This window comes from Panulirus ornatus, chromosome 62 (genome assembly GCF_036320965.1).
Source record: "Panulirus ornatus isolate Po-2019 chromosome 62, ASM3632096v1, whole genome shotgun sequence".
In the NCBI taxonomy this organism is placed as follows: domain Eukaryota; kingdom Metazoa; phylum Arthropoda; class Malacostraca; order Decapoda; family Palinuridae; genus Panulirus; species Panulirus ornatus.
The window spans coordinates 4,666,634-4,687,216 of NC_092285.1; the positions used below are offsets into that span (position 1 = coordinate 4,666,634).

General features: G+C 40.5%; 1 protein-coding gene across 1 annotated transcript in view; it reads left to right on the top strand.

Moving 5' to 3' along the window:
- LOC139745698 (uncharacterized) overlaps positions 1-20,583 on the top strand; it is a 304,575-nt gene that overhangs the window by 172,478 nt on the left and 111,514 nt on the right. The window contains exons 12-13 of the mRNA XM_071656135.1: positions 14,595-14,800; positions 18,071-18,115. Coding sequence (XP_071512236.1) covers positions 14,595-14,800; positions 18,071-18,115 — 251 coding nt within the window. The remainder of the gene's footprint in view (positions 1-14,594; positions 14,801-18,070; positions 18,116-20,583) is intronic.

Consider the following 20,583-nt stretch of genomic DNA (forward strand, 5'->3'; position numbering starts at 1 on the left):
CCACTCTTCCTCTTTACCCTTGAGCTTTGTTTCACTCAGAGCTAAAACATCCAGGATCCTTTCCTCAAACATACTACCCTAGCTCAAGGGTAAAGGAGAAGAGTGGTTTGGGAAAGTTTTGGGAGTAAAGTCAGGGGTTGGTGAGAGGACAAAAGCTAAGGAAGGAGTAGCACTACTTCTGAAGTAGGATTTGTGGGAGTATGTGATGGAGTGTAAGAAAGTAATTTCTAGATTGATGTAGGTAAAACTGAACATGGATGGAGAGAGATGGGTGATTATTGGTGCCCATGCACCTGATCATAAGAAGAAAGAACCTGAGAGGCAAGTGTTTTGGGAGCAGCTGAGTGTGTGTGTCAGCAGCTTTGATGCACGAGACCGAGTTATTGTGATGGGTGATTTTAATGTGAAGGTTAGCAATGTGGCAGTTGAGGGTATGATTGGTGTACATGGGGTGTTCAGTGTTGTGTATGGAAATGGTGAAGAGCTTGTGGTTTTGTGTGCTGAAAAAAGACTGGTGATTATAAATACCTGGTTTAAAAAGAGAGAGATACATAAGTATATGTATGTAGGTAGGAGAGATGGTCAAAGGGCATTATTGGATTATATGATAATTGATAGGTGTGTAAAAGAGAGACTTTTGGATGTTAATGTGCTGAGAGAGGCAGCTGGAGGGATGTCTGATCACTATCTTGTGGAGGCAAAGGTAGAGATTTGTAGAGGTTTTCAAAAAAGAAGAATGTAAAGTAGATGAAAGTGGTGAGAGTAAGTGAGCTTGGAAAGGAGAATTGTGTGAGGAAGTCCCAGGAGCGATTGAATTTAAAATGGCAAAAGGTGAGAGCAAATGACGTTAGGGGAGTGGGTGGGGAATGGGATGTATTTAGGGAACCAGTGATGGATTGTGCAAAAGATGCATGTGGCATGAGAAAGGTTGGAAGTGGAGGTATTAGGTGGGATGAAGAAGTAAGGTTCTAAGTGAAAGAGAAAAGAGAGGTGTTTGGATGATATTTGCAGGGAAATAGTGCAAATGACTGGGAGATGTATAAAAGAAAGTGGCGGGAGGTCAAGAGAAAAGTGCAAGAGTTGGAAAAGAGGGCAAATGAGAGATGGGATGAGAGAGTATCATTAGATTTAAAGGGAGAATGAAAAGATGCTTTGGAAGGAGGTAAATAATGTGCATAAGACAAGAGAACAAATGGAAGTATTGGTGTTGGGGCAAGTCGGGAGGTAATGACAGGTAGTGATGAAGTAAGGTGATGGAGTTAGAATTTTGAAGGTTTTTTGAATGTTTGATGATAGAGTGCCAGATATAGGATGTTTTGGTTGGGGTGGTGTGCACAGTGAGAGGATCAGGGAAATTGGTTTGGTAAAGAGAGAAGTGGTAGTGAAAGCTTTGTGGAAGATGAAATTTGCAGTGAAATTTGTTATAAAAGGGGGTGACTGTGTTGTTGATTGGTTCAGAAGGACATTCAGTGTATGTATGGACCATGATGAAGTGCCTGAGCATTGGTGAAATGCATGCATAGTGCCATTGTACAAAGGCAAAATGGATAATGGTGAGTGTTCAGACTACAGAGGCATAAGTTTGTTGAGTATTCCTGGGAATTTATATGGGGGAGGTTATTGATTAAGAGGGTGAAGACATGTACAGAGCATCAGATCGGGGAAGAGCTGTGTGGTTTCAGAGGTAATAGAGGATGTGTGGATCAGATGTTTGCTTTGAAGAATGAGTGTGAGAAATATTTAGAAAAAAGATGGATTTGTATGTAGCATTTATGGATCTGGAGAAGGCTTATGATAGAGTTGGTAAAGATGCTTTGTGGAAGGTCTTAAGAGTATATGGTGTGAGAGGTAAGTTGCTAGAAGCAATGAAAAGTTTTTACCAAAGATGTAAGGCATGTGCACGAATAGAAAGAGAGGAGAGTGATTGGTTCTCAGTGAATGTCGGTTTGCGGCAGGGGTGTGTGAGGTCTCCATGGTTGTTTAATTGTTTATGGATTGGGTGGTTAGGGAGGTAAGTGCATGAGTTTTGGAGAGAGGGGTGAGTATGCAGTCTGTTGGGGATGAGAGGGCCTGGGAAGTGAGTCAGTTGTTGTTCGCTGATGAGACAGCTCTAGTGGCTGATTCGAGTGAGAAACTGCAATGAGAAACTGAGCATGGAAAAGTGTGTAAAAGGAGAAAGTTGAGAGTAAATGTGAATAAGAGCAAGGTTATTAGGTTCAGTAGGGTTGAGGGACAAGTTAATTAGGATGTAAGTTTGAATGGAGAAAAATTGAAGGAAGTGAAGTGTTTTAGATATCTGGGAGTGGACTTAACAGCAGGTGGAACCATGGAAGTGGAAGTGAGTCACAGGGTGGGGGATGGAGCAAAGGTTCTGGAAGCAATGAAGAATGTGTGGAAGGAGATAAAGTTATCTCTGAGAGCAAAAATGGGTATGTTTGAAGGAATAGTGGTTCCAGCAATGTTATATGGTTGCGAGGCATGGGCTATAGATTTGGTTGTATGGAGGAGGGTGGATGCGTAGGAAATGAAATTGAGGACAGCATGTGGTGTGAGATGGTTTTATCGAGTAAGTGATGAAAGGGTAAGAGAGATATGTGGAAATAAAAGAGTGTGGTTGAGAGAACAGAAGAGGGTGTGTTGAAATGGTTTGGACATATAGAGAGAATGAGTGAAGAAAGATTGACAAAGAGGATATATGTGTCAGAGGTGGAGGGAGCAAGGAGAAGTGGGAGACCAAATTGGAGGTGGAAGATGGAGTGAAAAAGATTTTGAGCAATTGGGGCCTTAGGGTGAGAGGCATGCAGTGAATAGAGTGAATTGGAACTATGTGGTGTACTAGGGTCGACATGCTGTCAATGGACTGAACCAAAGTATGTGAAATGTGTGGGGTAAACCATCGAAAGGTCTGTGAGGCTTGGATGTGGATAGGGAGCTGTGGTTTCGGTGCATTACACATGACAGCTAAAGACTGAGTGTGAATGAACGTGGCCTTTTTTGTCTGTTTTCCTGGTGCTACCTTGCTTAAGCAAGGGGTAGCGATGCTGTTTCCTGTGGGGTGGGGTAGTGCCAGGAATGGTTAAAGGCAAGCAAGTATGAATATGTACATGTGTGTATATTGAAAAGGATTAAAATTTTGAGTGTGATCAAGTATATTTCCCCATGGACTCATAGGAATGTGTGTATATATTTATATGTCTCTGTATGTGTATGTATATGTGGATATGTTGATGTATATATGCATATGTATGTATGTGTGCATGTATGGGCGTTTATGTAATTTTTTTTTTTTTTGTCACTGTCTCCCGCATTTGCGAGGTAGCGCAAGGAAACAGACGAAAGAAATGGCCCAACCCACCCCCATACACATGTATATACATACGTCCACACACGCAAATATACATACCTACACAGCTTTCCATGGTTTACCCCAGACGCTTCACATGCCCTGGTTCAATCCACTGACAGCACATCAACCCCGGTATACCATATCGATCCAATTCACTCTATTCCTTGCCCTCCTTTCACCCTCCTGCATGTTCAGGACCCGATCACACAAAATCTTTTTCACTCCATCTTTCCACCTCCAATTTGGTCTCCCACTTCTCCTCGTTCCCTCCACCTCCAACACATATATCCTCTTGGTCAATCTTTCCTCATTCATTCTCTCCATGTGCCCAAACCATTTCAAAACACCCTCCTCTGCTCTCTCAACCACGCTCTTTTTATTTCCACACATCTCTCTTACCCTTACGTTACTTACTCGATCAAACCACCTCACACCACACATTGTCCTCAAACATCTCATTTCCAGCACATCCATCCTCCTGCGCACAACTCTATCCATAGCCCACGCCTCGCAACCATACAACATTGTTGGAACCACTATTCCTTCAAACATACCCATTTTTGCTTTCCGAGATAATGTTCTCGACTTCCACACATTCTTCAAGGCTCCCAGGATTTTCGCCCCCTCCCCCACCCTATGATCCACTTCCGCTTCCATGGTTCCATCCGCTGCCAGATCCACTCCCAGATATCTAAAACACTTTACTTCCTCCAGTTTTTCTCCATTCAAACTTACCTCCCAGTTGACTTGACCCTCAACCCTACTGTACCTAATAACCTTTGCTCTTATTCACATTTATATTTATATTTATATTTATATCCTCCCCTCCTTGTATTTTTTTAGCTTTCTAAAATGGGAAACAGAAGAAGGAGTCACGCGGGGAGTGCTCATCCTCCTCGAAGGCTCAGACTGGGGTGTCTAAATGTGTGTGGATGTAACCAAGATGTGAAAAAAGGAGAGATAGGTTTGAGGAAAGGAACCTGGATGTTTTGGCTCTGAGTGAAACAAAGCTCAAGGGTAAAGGGGAAGAGTGGTTTGGGAATGTCTTGGGAGTAAAGTCAGGGGTTAGTGATAGGACAAGAGCAAGGGAAGGAGTAGCAGTACTCCTGAAACAGTTGTGGGAGTATGTGATAGAATGTAAGAAAGTAAATTCTCAATTAATATGGGTAAAACTGAAAGTTGATGGAGAGAGATGGGTGATTATTGGTGCATATGCACCTGGGCATGAGAAGAAAGATCATGAGAGGCAAGTGTTTTGGGAGCAGCTGAATGAGTGTGTTAGTGGTTTTGATGCACGAGACCGGGTTATAGTGATGGGTGATTTGAATGCAAAGGTGAGTAATGTGGCAGTTGAGGGAATAATTGGGATACATGGGGTGTTCAGTCTTGTAAATGGAAATGGTGAAGAGCTTTTAGATTTATGTGCTGAAAAAGGACTGGTGATTGGGAATACCTGGTTTAAAAAGCGAGATATACATAAGTATACGTATGTAAGTAGGAGAGATGGCCAGAGAGCGTTATTGGATTACATGTTAATTGACAGGCGCGCGAAAGAGAGACTTTTGGATGTTAATGTGCTGAGAGGTGCAACTGGAGGGATGTCTGATCATTATCTTGTGGAGGCTAAGGTGAAGATTTGTGTGGGTTTTCAGAAAAGAAGAGTGAATGTTGGGGTGAAGAGGGTGGTGAGAGTAAGTGAGCTTGGGATGGAGGCTTGTGTGAGGAAGTACCAGGAGACACTGAGTACAGAATGGAGAAAGGTGAGAACAATTGAAGTAAGGGGAGTGGGGGAGGAATGGGATGTATTTAGGGAATCAGTGATGGATTGCGCAAAAGATGCTTGTGGCATGAGAAGAGTGGGAGGTGGGTTGATTAGAAAGGGTAGTGAGTGGTGGGATGAAGAAGTAAGATTATTAGTGAAAGAGAAGAGAGAGGCATTTGGACGATTTTTGCAGGGAAAAAATGCAATTGAGTGGGAGATGTATAAAAGAAAGAGACAGGAGGTCGAGAAAGGTGCAAGAGGTGAAAAAGAGGGCAAATGAGAGTTGGGGTGAGAGAGTATCATTAAATTTTAGGGAGAATAAAAAGATGTTCTGGAAGGAGGTAAATAAAGTGCGTAAGACAAGGGAGCAAATGGGAACTTCAGTGAAGGGCGCAAATGGGGAGGTGATAACAATTAGTGGTGATGTGAGAAGGAGATGGAGTGAGTATTTTGAAGGTTTGTTGAATGTGTTTGATGATAGAGTAGCAGATATAGGGTGTTTTGGTCGAGGTGGTGTGCAAAGTGAGAGGGTTAGGGAAAATGATTTGGTAAACAGAGAAGAGGTAGTAAAAGCTTTGCGGAAGATGAAAGCCGGCAAGGCAGCAGGTTTGGATGGTATTGCAGTGGAATCTATTAAAAAAGGGGGTGACTGTATTATTGACTGGTTGGTAAGGTTATTTAATGTATGTATGACTCATGGTGAGGTGCCTGAGGATTGGCGGAATGCGTGCATAGTGCCATTGTACAAAGGCAAAGGGGATAAGAGTGAGTGCTCAAATTACAGAGGTATAAGTTTGTTGAGTATTCCTGGTGAATTATATGGGAGGGTATTGATTGAGAGGGTGAAGGCATGTACAGAGCATCAGATTGGGGAAGAGAAGTGTGGTTTCAGAAGTGGTAGAGGATGTGTGGATCAGGTGTTTGCTTTGAAGAATGTATGTGAGAAATACTTAGAAAAGCAAATGGATTTGTATGTAGCATTTATGGATCTGGAGAAGGCATATGATAGAGTTGATAGAGATGCTCTGTGGAAGGTATTAAGAATATATGGTGTGGGAGGCAAGTTGTTAGAAGCAGTGAAAAGTTTTTATCGAGGATGTAAGGCATGTGTACGTGTAGGAAGAGAGGAAAGTGATTGGTTTTCAGTGAATGTAGGTTTATGGCAGGGGTGTGTGATGTCTCCATGGTTGTTTAATTTGTTTATGGATGGGGTTGTTAGGGAGGTGAATGCAAGAGTTTTGGAAAGAGGGGCAAGTATGAAGTCTGTTGGGGATGAGAGAGCTTGGGAAGTGAGTCAGTTGTTGTTCGCTGATGATACAGCGCTGGTGGCTGATTCATGTGAGAAACTGCAGAAGCTGGTGACTGAGTTTGGTAAAGTGTGTGAAAGAAGAAAGTTAAGAGTAAATGTGAATAAGAGCAAGGTTATTAGGTACAGTAGGGTTGAGGGTCAAGTCAATTGGGAGGTAAGTTTGAATGGAGAAAAACTGGAGGAAGTAAAGTGTTTTAGATATCTGGGAGTGGATCTGGCAGTGGATGGAACCATGGAAGTGGAAGTGGATCATAGGGTGTGGGAGGGGTCGAAAATTCTGGGAGCCTTGAAGAATGTGTGGAAGTCGAGAACATTATCTCAGAAAGCAAAAATGGGTATGTTTGAAGGAATAGTGGTTCCAACAATGTTGTATGGTTGCGAGGCGTGGGCTATGGATAGAGTTGTGCGCAGGAGGTTGGATGTGCTGGAAATGAGATGTTTGAGGACAATGTGTGGTGTGAGGTGGTTTGATCGAGTAAGTAACGTAAGGGTAAGAGAGATGTGTGGAAATAAAAAGAGCGTGGTTGAGAGAGCAGAAGAGGGTGTTTTGAAATGGTTTGGGCACATGGAGAGAATGAGTGAGGAAAGATTGACCAAGAGGATATATGTGTCGGAGGTGGAGGGAACGAGGAGAAGTGGGAGACCAAATTGGAGGTGGAAAGATGGAGTGAAAAAGATTTTGTGTGATTGGGGCCTGAACATGCAGGAGGGTGAAAGGAGGGCAAGGAATAGAGTGAATTGGATCGATGTGGTATACCGGGGTTGACGTGCTGTCAGTGGATTGAATCAGGGCATGTGAAGCTTCTGGGGTAAACCATGGAAAGCTGTGTAGGTATGTATATTTGCGTGTGTGGACGTATGTATATACATGTGTATGGGGGTGGGTTGGGCCATTTTTTTCGTCTGTTTCCTTGCGCTACCTCGCAAACGCGGGAGACAGCGGCAAAAAAAAAATATATATATATATATATATATATATATATATATATATATATATATGCTTTATTATTTATTTATTTATTTATTTTGCTTTGTTGCTGTCTCCCGCGTTTACGAGGTAGCGCAAGGAAACAGACGAAAGAAATGGCCCAACCCACCCCCATAAACAATGTATATACATACACGTCCACACACGCAAATATACATACCTATACATCTCAATGTACACATATATATACACACACAGACACATACATATATACCCATGCACACAATTCACACTGTCTGCCTTTATTCATTCCCATCGCCACCTCGCCACACATGGAATACCATCCTCCTCCCCCCTCATGTGTGCGAGGTAGCACTAGATAAAGACAACAAAGGCCCAATTCGTTCACACTCAGTCTCTAGCTGTCATGCAATAATGCCCGAAACCACAGCTCCCTTTCCACATACAGGCCCCACACAACTTTCCATGGTTTACCCCAGACGCTTCACATGCCCTGATTCAATCCACTGACAGCACGTCAACCCCGGTATACCACATCGATCCAATTCACTCTATTCCTTGCCTTCCTTTCACCCTCCTGCATGTTCAGGCCCCGATCACACAAAATCTTTTTCACTCCATCTTTCCACCTCCAATTTGGTCTCCCACTTCTCCTCGTTCCCTCCACCTCCGACACATATATCCTCTTGGTCAATCTTTCCTCACTCATTCTCTCCATGTGCCCAAACCATTTCAAAACACCCTCTTCTGCTCTCTCAACCACGCTCTTTTTATTTCCACACATCTCTCTTACCCTTACATTACTTACTCGATCAAACCACCTCACACCACTCATTGTCCTCATACATCTCATTTCCAGCACATCCACCCTCCTGCGCACAACTCTATCCATAGCCCACGCCTCGCAACCATACAACATTGTTGGAACCACTATTCCTTCAAACATACCCATTTTTGCTTTCTGAGATAATGTTCTCGACTTCCACACCTTCTTCAAGGCTCCCAGGATTTTCGCCCCCTCCCCCACCCTATGATTCACTTCCGCTTCCATGGTTCCATCCGCTGCCAGATCCACTCCCAGATATCTAAAACACTTTACTTCCTCCAGTTTTTCTCCATTCAAACTTACCTCCCAATTGACTTGACCCTCAACCCTACTGTACCTAATAACCTTGCTCTTATTCACATTTACTCTTAACTTTCTTCTTTCACACACTTTACCAAACTCAGTCACCAGCTTCTGCAGTTTCTCGCTGTATCATCAGCGAACAACAACTGACTCACTTCCCAAGCTCTCTCATCCCCAACAGACTTCATACTTGCCCCTCTTTCCAAAACTCTTGCATTCACCTCCCTAACAACCCCATCCATAAACAAACAACCATGGAGACATCACACACCCCTGCCGCAAACCTACATTCACTGAGAACCAATCACTTTCCTCTCTTCCTACACGTACACATGCCTTACATCCTCGATAAAAACTTTTCACTGCTTCTAACAACTTGCCTCCCACACCATATATTCTTAATACCTTCCACAGAGCATCTCTATCAACTCTATCATATGCCTTCTCCAGATCCATAAATGCTACATACAAATCCATTTGCTTTTCTAAGTATTTCTCACATACATTCTTCAAAGCAAACACCTGATCCACACATCCTCTACCACTTCTGAAACCACACTGCTCTTCCCCAATCTGATGCTCTGTACATGCCTTCACCCTCTCAATCAATACCCTCCCTTATAATTTACCAGGAATACTCAACAAACTTATACCTCTGTAATTTGAGCACTCACTCTTATCCCCTTTGCCTTTGTACAATGGCACTATGCACGCATTCTGCCAATCCTCAGGCACCTCACCATGAGTCATACATACATGTTGGGGTGAAGAGGGTGGTGAGAGTAAGTGAGCTTGGGAAGGAGACTTGTGTGAGGAAGTACCATGAGAGACTGAGTACAGAATGGAAAAAGGTGAGAAAAATGGAAGTAAGGGTAGTGGGGGAGGAATGGGATGTATTTAGGGAATCAGTGATGGATTGCGCAAAAGATGCTTGTGGCATGAGAAGAGTGGGAGTTGGGTTGATTAGAAAGGGTAGTGAGTGGTGGGATGAAGAAGTAAGATTATTAGCGAAAGAGAAGAGAGAGGCATTTGGACGATTTTGACAGGGAAAAAATGCAATTGAGCAGGAGATGTATAAAAGGAAGAGACAGGAGGTCAAGAGAAAGGTGCAAGAGGTGAAAAAGAGGGCAAATGAGAGTTGGGGTGAGAGAGTATCATTAAATTTTAGGGAGAATAAAAAGATGTTCTGGAAGGAGGTAAATAAAGTGCGTAAGACAAGGGAGCAAATGGGAACTTCAGTGAAGGGCGCAAATGGGGAGGTGATAACAAGTAGTGGTGATGTGAGAAGGAGATGGAGTGAGTATTTTGAAGGTTTGTTGAATGTGTTTGATGATAGAGTGGCAGATATAGGGTGTTTTGGTCGAGGCAGTGTGCAAAGTGAGAGGGTTAGGGAAAATGATTTGGTAAACAGAGAAGAGGTAGTAAAAGCTTTGCGGAAGATGAAAGCCAGCAAGGCAGCAGGTTTGGATGGTATTGCAGTGGAATTTATTAAAAAAGGGGGTGACTGTATTGTTGACTGGTTGGTAAGGTTATTTAATATGCTTTATATATATATATATATATAGGGGAGAAAGAATACTTCCCACGTATTCCCTGCGTGTCGTAGAAGGCAACTAAAAGGGTAGGGAGCGGGTGGCTGGAAATCCTCCCCTCTCGTTTTTTTTTTTTTTTTTAATTTTCCAAAAGAAGGAACAGAAGGGGGCCAGGTGAGGATATTCCCTCTAAGGCCCAGTTCTCTGTTCTTAACGCTACCTCACTAACGTGGGAGATGGCGAATAGTATGAAAAAAAAAATGTATATATATATATATATATATATATATATATATATATATATATATATATATATATATATATATGTGTGTGTGTGTGTGTGTGTGTGTTTTGTCTGTTTCCTGGTGCTATCTTGCTGGTGAGGGAACTGTGATTAAACATGATATTTGTTTATTTATTTATTTTGCTTTGTCGCTGTCTCCCGCACCTGATATATAGTAATATATATATAACTTTAATCTGAAAAATGATATTCTTTAATGAAATATGTCAAGATATTGTAAAGAATGATAGTTATAATTCACAATACAATTAATGATGGCTTGGTAAAATACAGTTTTGTTCATATTCCTCTATCTGGCTAAATATGCTTCAATTTGAGTCCTACATATTGTCAATCAGCTTCTAAGCAAGAGAACGTATGACTCTTGCCATGTTTTATGTATGGTACCTGCTTCCCCATTATTTGCTGCCTCCAAAGCAAGTGAAACCATTTCAATATATCAAAAGTTCCTCAGGGGAGTATTGAGCTTAAGGTTATTACTTTAGATTTGAAATTATAGGTGTTTAGGGGGCTTAATGATAGTTAGAAACTCTTGGCTCTAGCCGAGTCCATGGGTCTCATGGGTCTTTTTCACACTATTGTGGACACCTTCATGAAAAATTAGGTGAAAATGATACCTCAATCTTTGTGTGTTACTCCATTAACCATGTGATGGGGAAAATGAAAAACCTCCAGCATTTAGTTTGAGAAAGAAGAGGTAGTGAATCCCTTGCATAAGATAATTTGTGGCAGCTCGACTAGGATGGATGAGATTGTTGTAGAATTCCTCAAGAAATAGTAAACAGTGATATTGATTGATTATTTACGATATTTAGTGTATAGTGACATTGTATAAATTCAAGAGGGATAAAGGTGTGTTCAGACTACAGAGATCTAAGTTTGTTGAGTATACCTGGTAAAGTATATGGGAGAGTAGTGACTGAGAGGGTGAGGGCATGTGCAAAGCATCTGGCTGGGAAGGAACAAAGTGGTATCATATGTGTTAGAACATGTGTGGATCAGGTGTTTGCTTTAAGTAATGTGTGTGAGAAATACTAAGAGAAACAGATGGACTTGGTTGTGGTATTTATTGATCTGTAGAAATCAAGGTTGATAGAGATACATTGTGGGAGGTTTTAAGAGTATATGGTGTGGGAGGAAAACTGCTTGAAGCAGAGAAGTTTTTATCAAGGATGTGAGGTGTGTGTATGAGTAGGACGAGAGGAGAGTGATTGGTTCCCAGTGAAGGTCAGTCTGCAGCAGGGGTGTCTAGGAAATGAGACGTGTTTGCTGATGAATCAGCACTGATGGCAGATTTGAATGAGAAACACATAAGTTGGTGATGGAGTTTGGAAGAATGTGTGAAAGGGAGAAACTGAGAGTGAATGTGAATAAAAGCAAGTTTATTAGGTTTAGCAAGGGACAGGTTAGATAAGGTGAAAGTTTGAATGAAGAAAAATTGTACGAAGTGAAATGTTGTAGATATCTGGGAATATACAAGCCTCACCCACACATGGACTGCTGGCATTCTGTCCACAAACATACAGTTTCTCATTGTCATACATAACTCTTGACAACACTTAACTCACACAATTCTCTCTTCATAATTAGATTTGCCTGCAGTGAATGCTATGTGCTAGTCTTCGTTTTGGCAAAATGGTGGCACAGTAAGCCGAAGTAATAGGTAGGAAAATTAGGGTGGAGCATTAGGTAGAAGTAGGAGGTAGGAACATTTATTTAGGAGCATTAAGTAGAAGTAGTAGGTTGGAACATTTGTTGGTAGGAACAGTAGGTGGGAGCCTCGAACACACTGCATTAGAGTTGCCTTCTGCTTGTGGCCTGTTAAGGGTGAGGCACTAAAGGCTAAGAAGCAGCACTGAAGTTCACCAGTTATGAAAACTTTGCCATGGCCACCCTCTTGAGGGAATTTCTGGAGGGAATGGGTATCAGAGATATTGATATATAGGGAGATAGGACAAGGTGGTAAATGGAACCATGAAAGCGGAAGTGAGTCACGGGGTGGGTAAAGGGTTGAAGGTTCTGAGGGAATTGAAGATTGTGTAGAATAAGTGATTATTATCTGGGGGGGCAAAAAGGTTGAGTTCGAAGTTATAGTAGTTCCAGCAGTGTTATATGGATGCGAGGCATGGGCAGGGGAGGGGGAAATGTGTTAAAGATTAAATGTTTGTGGACAATATGTGGTGTGAAGTGATTTGATTTAGTTGGCAAGAAAAGGGTAAGACAGAGGTGTGGTAATAAAGAGTGTGGTTGAGAGCACTGGAGAGGGTGTGCTGAAATTGTTTGGACATATGGAGAGAATGAGTAAAGAGAGGTTGACAGAGAAGATATATGTGTCAGAAGTGGAAAGAACAAGGAGAAGGGGAAGACCAAATTGGAGATGGAAGGGTGGACTGAAAAAGAATTCGAGTAATCTGAGTCTGAAGACGCTGGAGATTGAAAAACATACATGGAATAAAGTGAACTGGAATGATGTGGTATACTGGGGTCGACATGCTGTCAAATGACTGAACTAGGGCATGTGAAGCAGCTGGGGAAACCATGTAAAGGTCTGTGGGGTTTGGTAGTGGATTACATATGACTGCTAGAGAACTTATGTGGACCTGGTCCTGATGCTATCCTGTGAATGTGGGAAATGACGATCATGTATGAAAACAAAATAAAGCTCAAGGTGAGTTACCTGAAGATTGGCAGGGTGCCTGTATTATGATATCATAAAAGTTAATGTCCAGATCATAGAAGTATAAGTTTGTTTAGTGTATCAGTTCAGTTTTATGGGAGATTGGTGATTAAGAGGATAATGATATGCACAGAGCTTCTGATTGGGAAGGAATGCTATGGCTTCAGGAATGATAGAGGTTGTGTGGATCAGGTGTTTGCTTTGAAAAACCTGTGTGAGAAATGTTCAGAGAAAGAGAAGGATCTGTGCTTGGCATTTATTGATCTGGAGACAGTATATAATAGCGTTGACAGAGATGCTTGGAAGGTGTTGCAAATATGTGGTGTGCAAGGAAAGCTGCTAGAAGTAGTTAGTAGTTTCTGTCAAGAGAGTAAGGCATGTGTATGGGTGGGGAGAGAAAGGGGTAAATGGTTCTAAGTGAAGGTAGTCCATGGTATCTCTTTTATCGTTGTACATCTGTAGCAAAGCTACAGATTTGTGTATGAAACATTTAGCCTTTGAAGTATAAAACATTGTTTGGCAAGATATTGCACACTGAATGACTTTGATTTCCATGTATGTGTAGAAACTCCCATTTTTGTCATCTCTACAGTAATGAAAATGTCTTTTGATGAACTCCAAATCAGATGATTTTGTTTCAGAGATATTGTTCAATCTTTATTGCTGGATGTTACCCTACCTCTTGAATAGCTCAAAAAACATGGTGGCATTAGTGATTTCATAATAAAGCCTGATAGAAATGACCAAGAAAATTTATCACATCTGGACACTAGGAGTATGTGAACAGATTAATAGAGAGGGGTCTTCAAAAAGGTTGCACTTGAATGCAATCCTTATGGGAAAATCAAGTACGAATCAAAGTGGTAACCAGAAAACAGGCTATATGAATATCTCTAGAGGATGTTAGAGTATTTAATGGATGATCACCTGTGACATGGGGAAATAGAGTGGAAGAGTACTGGAGAGAGAGAAATAGTGGAAGAATGGGTGGAATGGCATATGCAAGGGAGACATGTAAGGATAAGTAGAAACTTTTGCCATGACCATCCCCTTGATATCAAGGGAGTTCCCGAAGGGAATGGGCATCAAAGATATAGATAGATAGAATATTCCCTTTGTAATGAGAAGATATAATTTGAAAACTGAAATATAGTTTTTTATGTTTTTTATGTTAGATTATCATTATTTTTTTACTGTTTCAGTCTTTGCTTCAGTACAATAGAGCCAATAAATTCCTAAGCAGTTTCATTAAAAAAGATCCTGTCACAAGAAGTTAGGGAGTTAAACATCCCAGGAACTGTTCTGTTCTTTTTTGATGATCTTTTCCATGAATCTTGTTAGTCTCTAAGAATGTACTTTTTACCCAGTATCTGAAGGTTGTTTGATCTTATAAACATTAGAATAGGTGTTTAGATATGATCAAAGACTGAATTTATATTTATTCTTAATAGATATCTGATTACTTTATGCAACAATATATGTTAACTAGAACATTCATTAATTGTAGTAAATATATCTCTTTTATGCTGAAACTACCAAATGAGTTATTCCTTTCACATTTCATGATTATTCCCTCCATCTACAAGGGGAGAAGGGGACAATGGGAATCCAGGGCCCCAAAGGTGACATCGGGCCTCGAGGTCCCCCAGGTGTGGATGGAATTCATGGTGAACCTGGGCCTCAGGGACCGCCAGGCCTACCAGGAGCTCTTGGCCCCAAGGGTGAGAAGGGTGAATATGGTGATATTGGACCCCCAGGTTTAATGGGACCACCAGGCTTGCCAGGACCTCCGGTGAGTTCATAGAAATGGGACATATAGATTCCTGTGTTAATTCTGTATTGTTGATTCTCAGTTATAGTCCAATGATTTAACTTTCTTCTCTCAAATGTTAACTATGTGCATTCAGCAGTAAACTAAAGAACTGATAGCATTTCACATAGAAGTGATCTAAGTTTCAGATATGCAAATTGAATATTTGATAGAAAATTTATAAGATATTTTATGATCTTTATCATATAAGGAATTTATATTTTATTGTGACACAACATTGTGACTTTTATAGTGAGAAAGAAATTTCTATGTTTTTGATTATGTGATTGTGCATATAGGAGGTTTTACAATTTTTCTTTGCTTATCTTGTTCCACTACTCTCATGATATTAAGAATTCACATTTTCTGACTCTTCTTGAACTGTTATTGCTGTGGTAAGTGAATGTCACATGCATCTCATGGTTGGTGTTCTCTTCTGTGGGAGTGATTATCCATTGAAGATGACTTGGGAGCAGTGGGGGTTGTGTGTGTTTAGGGCTAGAAGAGTTATAGAAGACTTTTGTGGAGATGTAGACAGTTTGTTTGGAGTGAGTCACTGTTCCAACTGTATTATGCTGTGTAGTGCAGCATTTTTGTTGCTGCCATTGTGGTGTCAGGGTGTTGTGATATGATTATGATAAGGTTGTCTGCATATGAAAGGATCTTCATGGTTCCCTAGAGGTAATGGAAGTCATGTAAGAAGAGATTGAAGAGGGTTAGAGAAAGAACTGTACCATGGGGGACTCCATTGTGAAGCCATAGTGTTTTGGAGGTGAAGCCATTTTGATTGACTCCAGCCTGGTGGCTGCCTATGAAATTAATCAACCATTTTTTCTTGTAGAAGGTGATGCCAAGTACTTTTAGTATGAGGACATGTTGGGTGATGGTGTTTTGTTAATATCTGTTGCCACAAGTATCATGCAGGAGAGGGGCTGTGGTTGGTTGAAGCCATCCAGGATATATAGTGTGAAGTCATTGTGTAGTAGTGATGGAGAGGTTGAGTCTGAAACCATGTTGTGTTGGTGAAAATGGGTTATTTTGTTTGATTTTGTTGTGGATCAATTTCTCACAATTTGGATTCTGATGGTGCAGTAGGAGGAGGGAGAGTTGGGTGGTTTGGAGGTTTTAGGATTGGTATTATGTTGCAAGTATTTAGATACTAGGAATTTAATTGTGTTGCCAGAATTGGCTGAAGATATTTGTAAGTGCTTGAATTACAAATGACCCTAAGTGTTTAATGTGAAAGGTTGGTATATTGTCAGGGCTGCAGCAGTCGATTTCTTTAAGATTTTGGTTGAACTGATTGTATCACTGGAAGTGAAGGTTGGGTAGGTAGTTATTTCCACATGGATTCTGTGTAAGTTCCTCTTGACTCTCTTGTTTAGGGGTAAGGTAAGTTTGTGGCTCATTTTTGAGTGGTGTCTCAGGGGTATGTTTGTATGTTCTTTGGTAGAAGGGATGCCATTGAGAGCTGAATTCATTTGGTCTTCAGTGTGTAGCAGCGTTGATATGGGTCTTTTGGTTCATTGTATTGAGTAAGGAGTGTCAGTTTATGGTTTGTCAATGCTTAGGTTAATTATGATATTATTTAGATTTTGGATTTGTTCTGTGATTCCTACTGATGGTGAGTGGTTTTGTCAGAGCTGGTTTCATTGTTTTATGAGATGTGTAACTGGTGGGGAGAAGTTTAGGTTATGTTTCTTTCTGTGTCCTTGTGGGGTGTGCTTTTTGCTAGCTTAGTTGATGTTGGTGAAGTGTGAGATTGTGTGATTTAGGGATGAGAGATCATCTGTCTCAAGTTTTGAAGCTTTGTTTTTTATACTGAGTGAAGGATAGCTATGTAAGTCTTTTTGATGATTGTATGGATTGAGTGGGCAAAGTGGAGTGTTTTTCCTTTTTTATGTTCATTTCCAACACCCTTCTCTGCACATCATCGTCTACAGCCTTTGCCTCGCTTCCGTACTTTACTTTCAAACATAGCCAATTTTGCCCTCCCAGTTAATGACCTCTCTTTCCAAACGTTCCTCATTGCTCCCAGAACCTTTGCCCCTTTACCCACCCTGTGGCTCAATTCTGCTTCCATTGTTCCATTTTCTTCTATGTCCAGTTCCAGGTATCTGGAGTTGCTCACTTCTTCCAAATCTTCTCCATTTTGACTCACACCATAACTAATATGTCATTCTTCCCAGCTGAACCAAATAACCTTCTTTTATTCACCTTTCATGAACTCTTCTAAGCTGTCACCAGCTTTTGCAATTTCTCACTTGAATCCTCAGCTAGTGCTGTGTCATCAGCAAACAACTGACAAACTTCCCAAACCCTCTTACCCCTTAGAGATTGCATAGTAGCCTCTCTCTCCAAGACCCTTTCATGTACAACTCCATCCTTAAACAAATTAAACAGCCATGGTGACATCATGCACCCCTGCGGCAGATCGGTCTTCACTTGGAACTACTCACATATATGCCTTACACTCGTATTAGAAACTTCTCTGCTTCTAGTAGCTTTCCTCCAATACCATATACTCATAAGACCTTCTGCAAGGCATTTCTATCTGCCCTTTCACATACTTTTTCCAGATCCATGAATGCTACATACAAATCCTTGTTTTCTCTAAGTATTCTTGCATTCATTCTCTAAAGCAAACATCTGAGCCACACAACCTCTACCATTGCTGACACCAAATTGCTTTTCCTTAGTCTAATGTTCTTTACATGCCTTCTTCTCAGTCACCACTCTCCCAGACTTATACCTCTATAGTTCAAACAATTACTTTCGTATTCCTTGCCTTAATGCAGTGGCACTAAACATGCATTCTGCCAATCCTGCGGCATTTCACCATGATCTATACATACATTGAAAATCTAAACACCATATTAATCATAAGACCTTCCACATGGCATCTCCATCAACCCTATCATATGCTTTCTTCTGATCCATAAATGCCACATATAGAGCTTTCAGTTTCCATATTTGTTTCTCACTTTCATTCTTGAAAGCAAATATCCAATCCATACTGCTCCACCCCAGTGTAATTAACTGATGCTTTCACCCTCTAAGTCACTACCTTGCCATACAACTGACTGGGTACACTCAACATTCATATACCTCTAGTTTGAACACTCACCTTTATCCACCTTGCCTTTACACAATTATGTAAATTTATGTCTCATGAACATTATTCTTTTGTAATTTTCTTCTCAAAATATACTTTATACTACTAACAGCATTTTGCATTATCTCTTGACACAGGGTCTACCAGGACTTAGGGGAGACAAGGGGGATAAGGGCGATTCCGTAAGTTCCTAGCATTATCTCTGCTCAGTGATTATTTCTTTTAATTGAATTTCTCTAGTTTAGAATATGAAGCATTTTTGCAGGTGTATTTATGATGCCTCATCCTCATTTGATTGCTGTTATGTAGCATATTCTTATGTGATCTTGTTGTTCCAGTGATACTTTAAGGAATTATTTTGATATATGCAAAGTCTTACTATGATACAGAATTGCTTGAAAGATAGAAATTGTTTTTTAAAAAAATCTGCAGTTGAATTGACATCTACAGACTTGGTATTGCTAAACAAATATTTCATCATGATATTAACAGAAGTCTTAACTAAAGTCTTCTATTAAGTATTAAACCTTTTTGCTTAACATTTTAACACAAGTAGCTATGAGTATTATATGCTTCATTTTAACAAACACTAGGTATAATTTCATGGAAATTTTGAATATTTTTTTTTTCTGGCTCTAAATATAGATATCAATCATCTGAAGAAAGACTGTTTTGCTCACATACTGTATATTTCCTCTGACATGCTCTCTTAATCAGTTTGGTAGGTACGTAGGTAGTAGTAGGAAGACAGTGAAGGCAGCTACCTACCAGGGAGGTATGTTCTCAGTTCTACCTGCCTGGGTGTAAGGAGGGTTATTGGCTGCTGCATAGTGAGCCAGCACTTCAATGTTGCCAATGTGCACTCCTCTGACTAAGTGGCTGTCTTTTTTTTCTTCCCTCCTGCATATGGACCGCTGGCATTCTGTCCACAAACATACATATAACACTTGACAATACTGAACTCACACCCTTCATATTTTGTAACTAGATTTTCCTGCAATGTATACTGTGAGCTTACCTTGCCTTTTGGCAAAATGGTAGGAGCAGTAGATGGAAATAGTTGGTAGGAACATTAGGCAGAAACATTTAGTCGAGGTTGTGGGTAGGAACATTTGCCAGGGAATATTAAGTAAAGGTAATTGCTAAGAACATTATTTAGGAGCCTCCAAAAACACTGTGCTAGAGTGCCCTCTGCTAGTGGCCTGTTGAGTGTGAGGCACTAAATGCTAAGAAGCAGCACTGTGAGTTCTGAGAGAATGTATGTCAGAGGTATAGATAGATCTTTTCATTAATGTGGTCATAATACAGGTTGACCAGTTTTAGCATTATTTTTGTATTCAAAAGTTTTGTACTCTAAAAGGGCAGTAGTGCTTCTAATTTCTTAGCGTATTATTAACTGATTATGTCATTTGAAATTGTAGTGATCATTACACCAATGTATTCTGATCAAGGTAAGAGCAATAGATAGAAGTAATAGGGAGGAAAACTGGACATGGGCAACAGGTAGAAACATTAGGTACAATTAGCAGGTAGGAACATTAGCTGGGAACATTAAGTAGACTCATTTGGTGGGAACATCAAGTAGAAGCCTCTGAAAACACTGCACTAGACTTGCATTGTTCTTGTAGCCTGTTAAGGGTGAAGCACTAAAGGCTAAGCAGCAGCACGATAGGTCACCAGAGGGAGTTCCCAAAGGGAACAGGCATCGGAGATATAGATAGATAGATTCTGACCTAAGGTTGTATTCTGACCTATTGGACTCGTACCAACATAACCTCATACAGGAAGTTCACTTGCCTAATATAATACACAAATTATTTTCGACTGTGAAAGCCACTTCCCATCCGAGTGTCATGTTATTGCAGATTATATGACTATATTTTATGAATCTCATCTAGAAAGTGGAAGAAAGGGTCATACTGATTGGATGAATACTAAGTGAAGAAAATATAGTTCAATTATTTGAAATTTCTTTTTAGACTTGCTGATGACTATGAACAGGTTAATAATACTTGATGATTTATTGTATATCAGATATCTGTATTCACAGTACACAGTGTGTTTGCAACCAATTTACATTGATAATTGAAAGTAGCATCAATTAGATGAGAGAAAAAGTAAGGTTCTACTGTTAGGGAACATTCAGTTATGGCATTGGCACAAGGGATTATTAGAAACAGTTTTGGGTAGGCTAGTTGAGCACTGTTATCCACAAGTGTATGTAATTAACCATCTTAGCAGAAACAGGTTTCTCGTTTTGATGTCTGGTTGTTCTGTCATTGCGTCTCAAGAATAACTGTTTACAGTCTATGTCATCCAGCTGATTTAAGAACTTTAAGGTTGTATTCAGGTCATCTTATATCTTTTCTCCTCTATGATGGCCAATTCATAGCTTTTATCCTCTTAATTTAGCTCACCTCTCTTGTTTCAAGTACACTGCCATCTAAATTGCCATTATCTGGGCTTTGTTAATAAAATCTGTGCTTTTTTAGATGCTGTGGCCTGTGAAGCATAATCCAGTGTGTACTTTTTCTTGTGAATGGTTTACTGAGTTGGTCTTTATTCATGTAAAGAAAGACAAGTCTGGTGTTTGCCTGTGGACAGGGTGGCAGTTTAAGTGTAATGGCACCTTTTAGGTCTTTTTCACTCA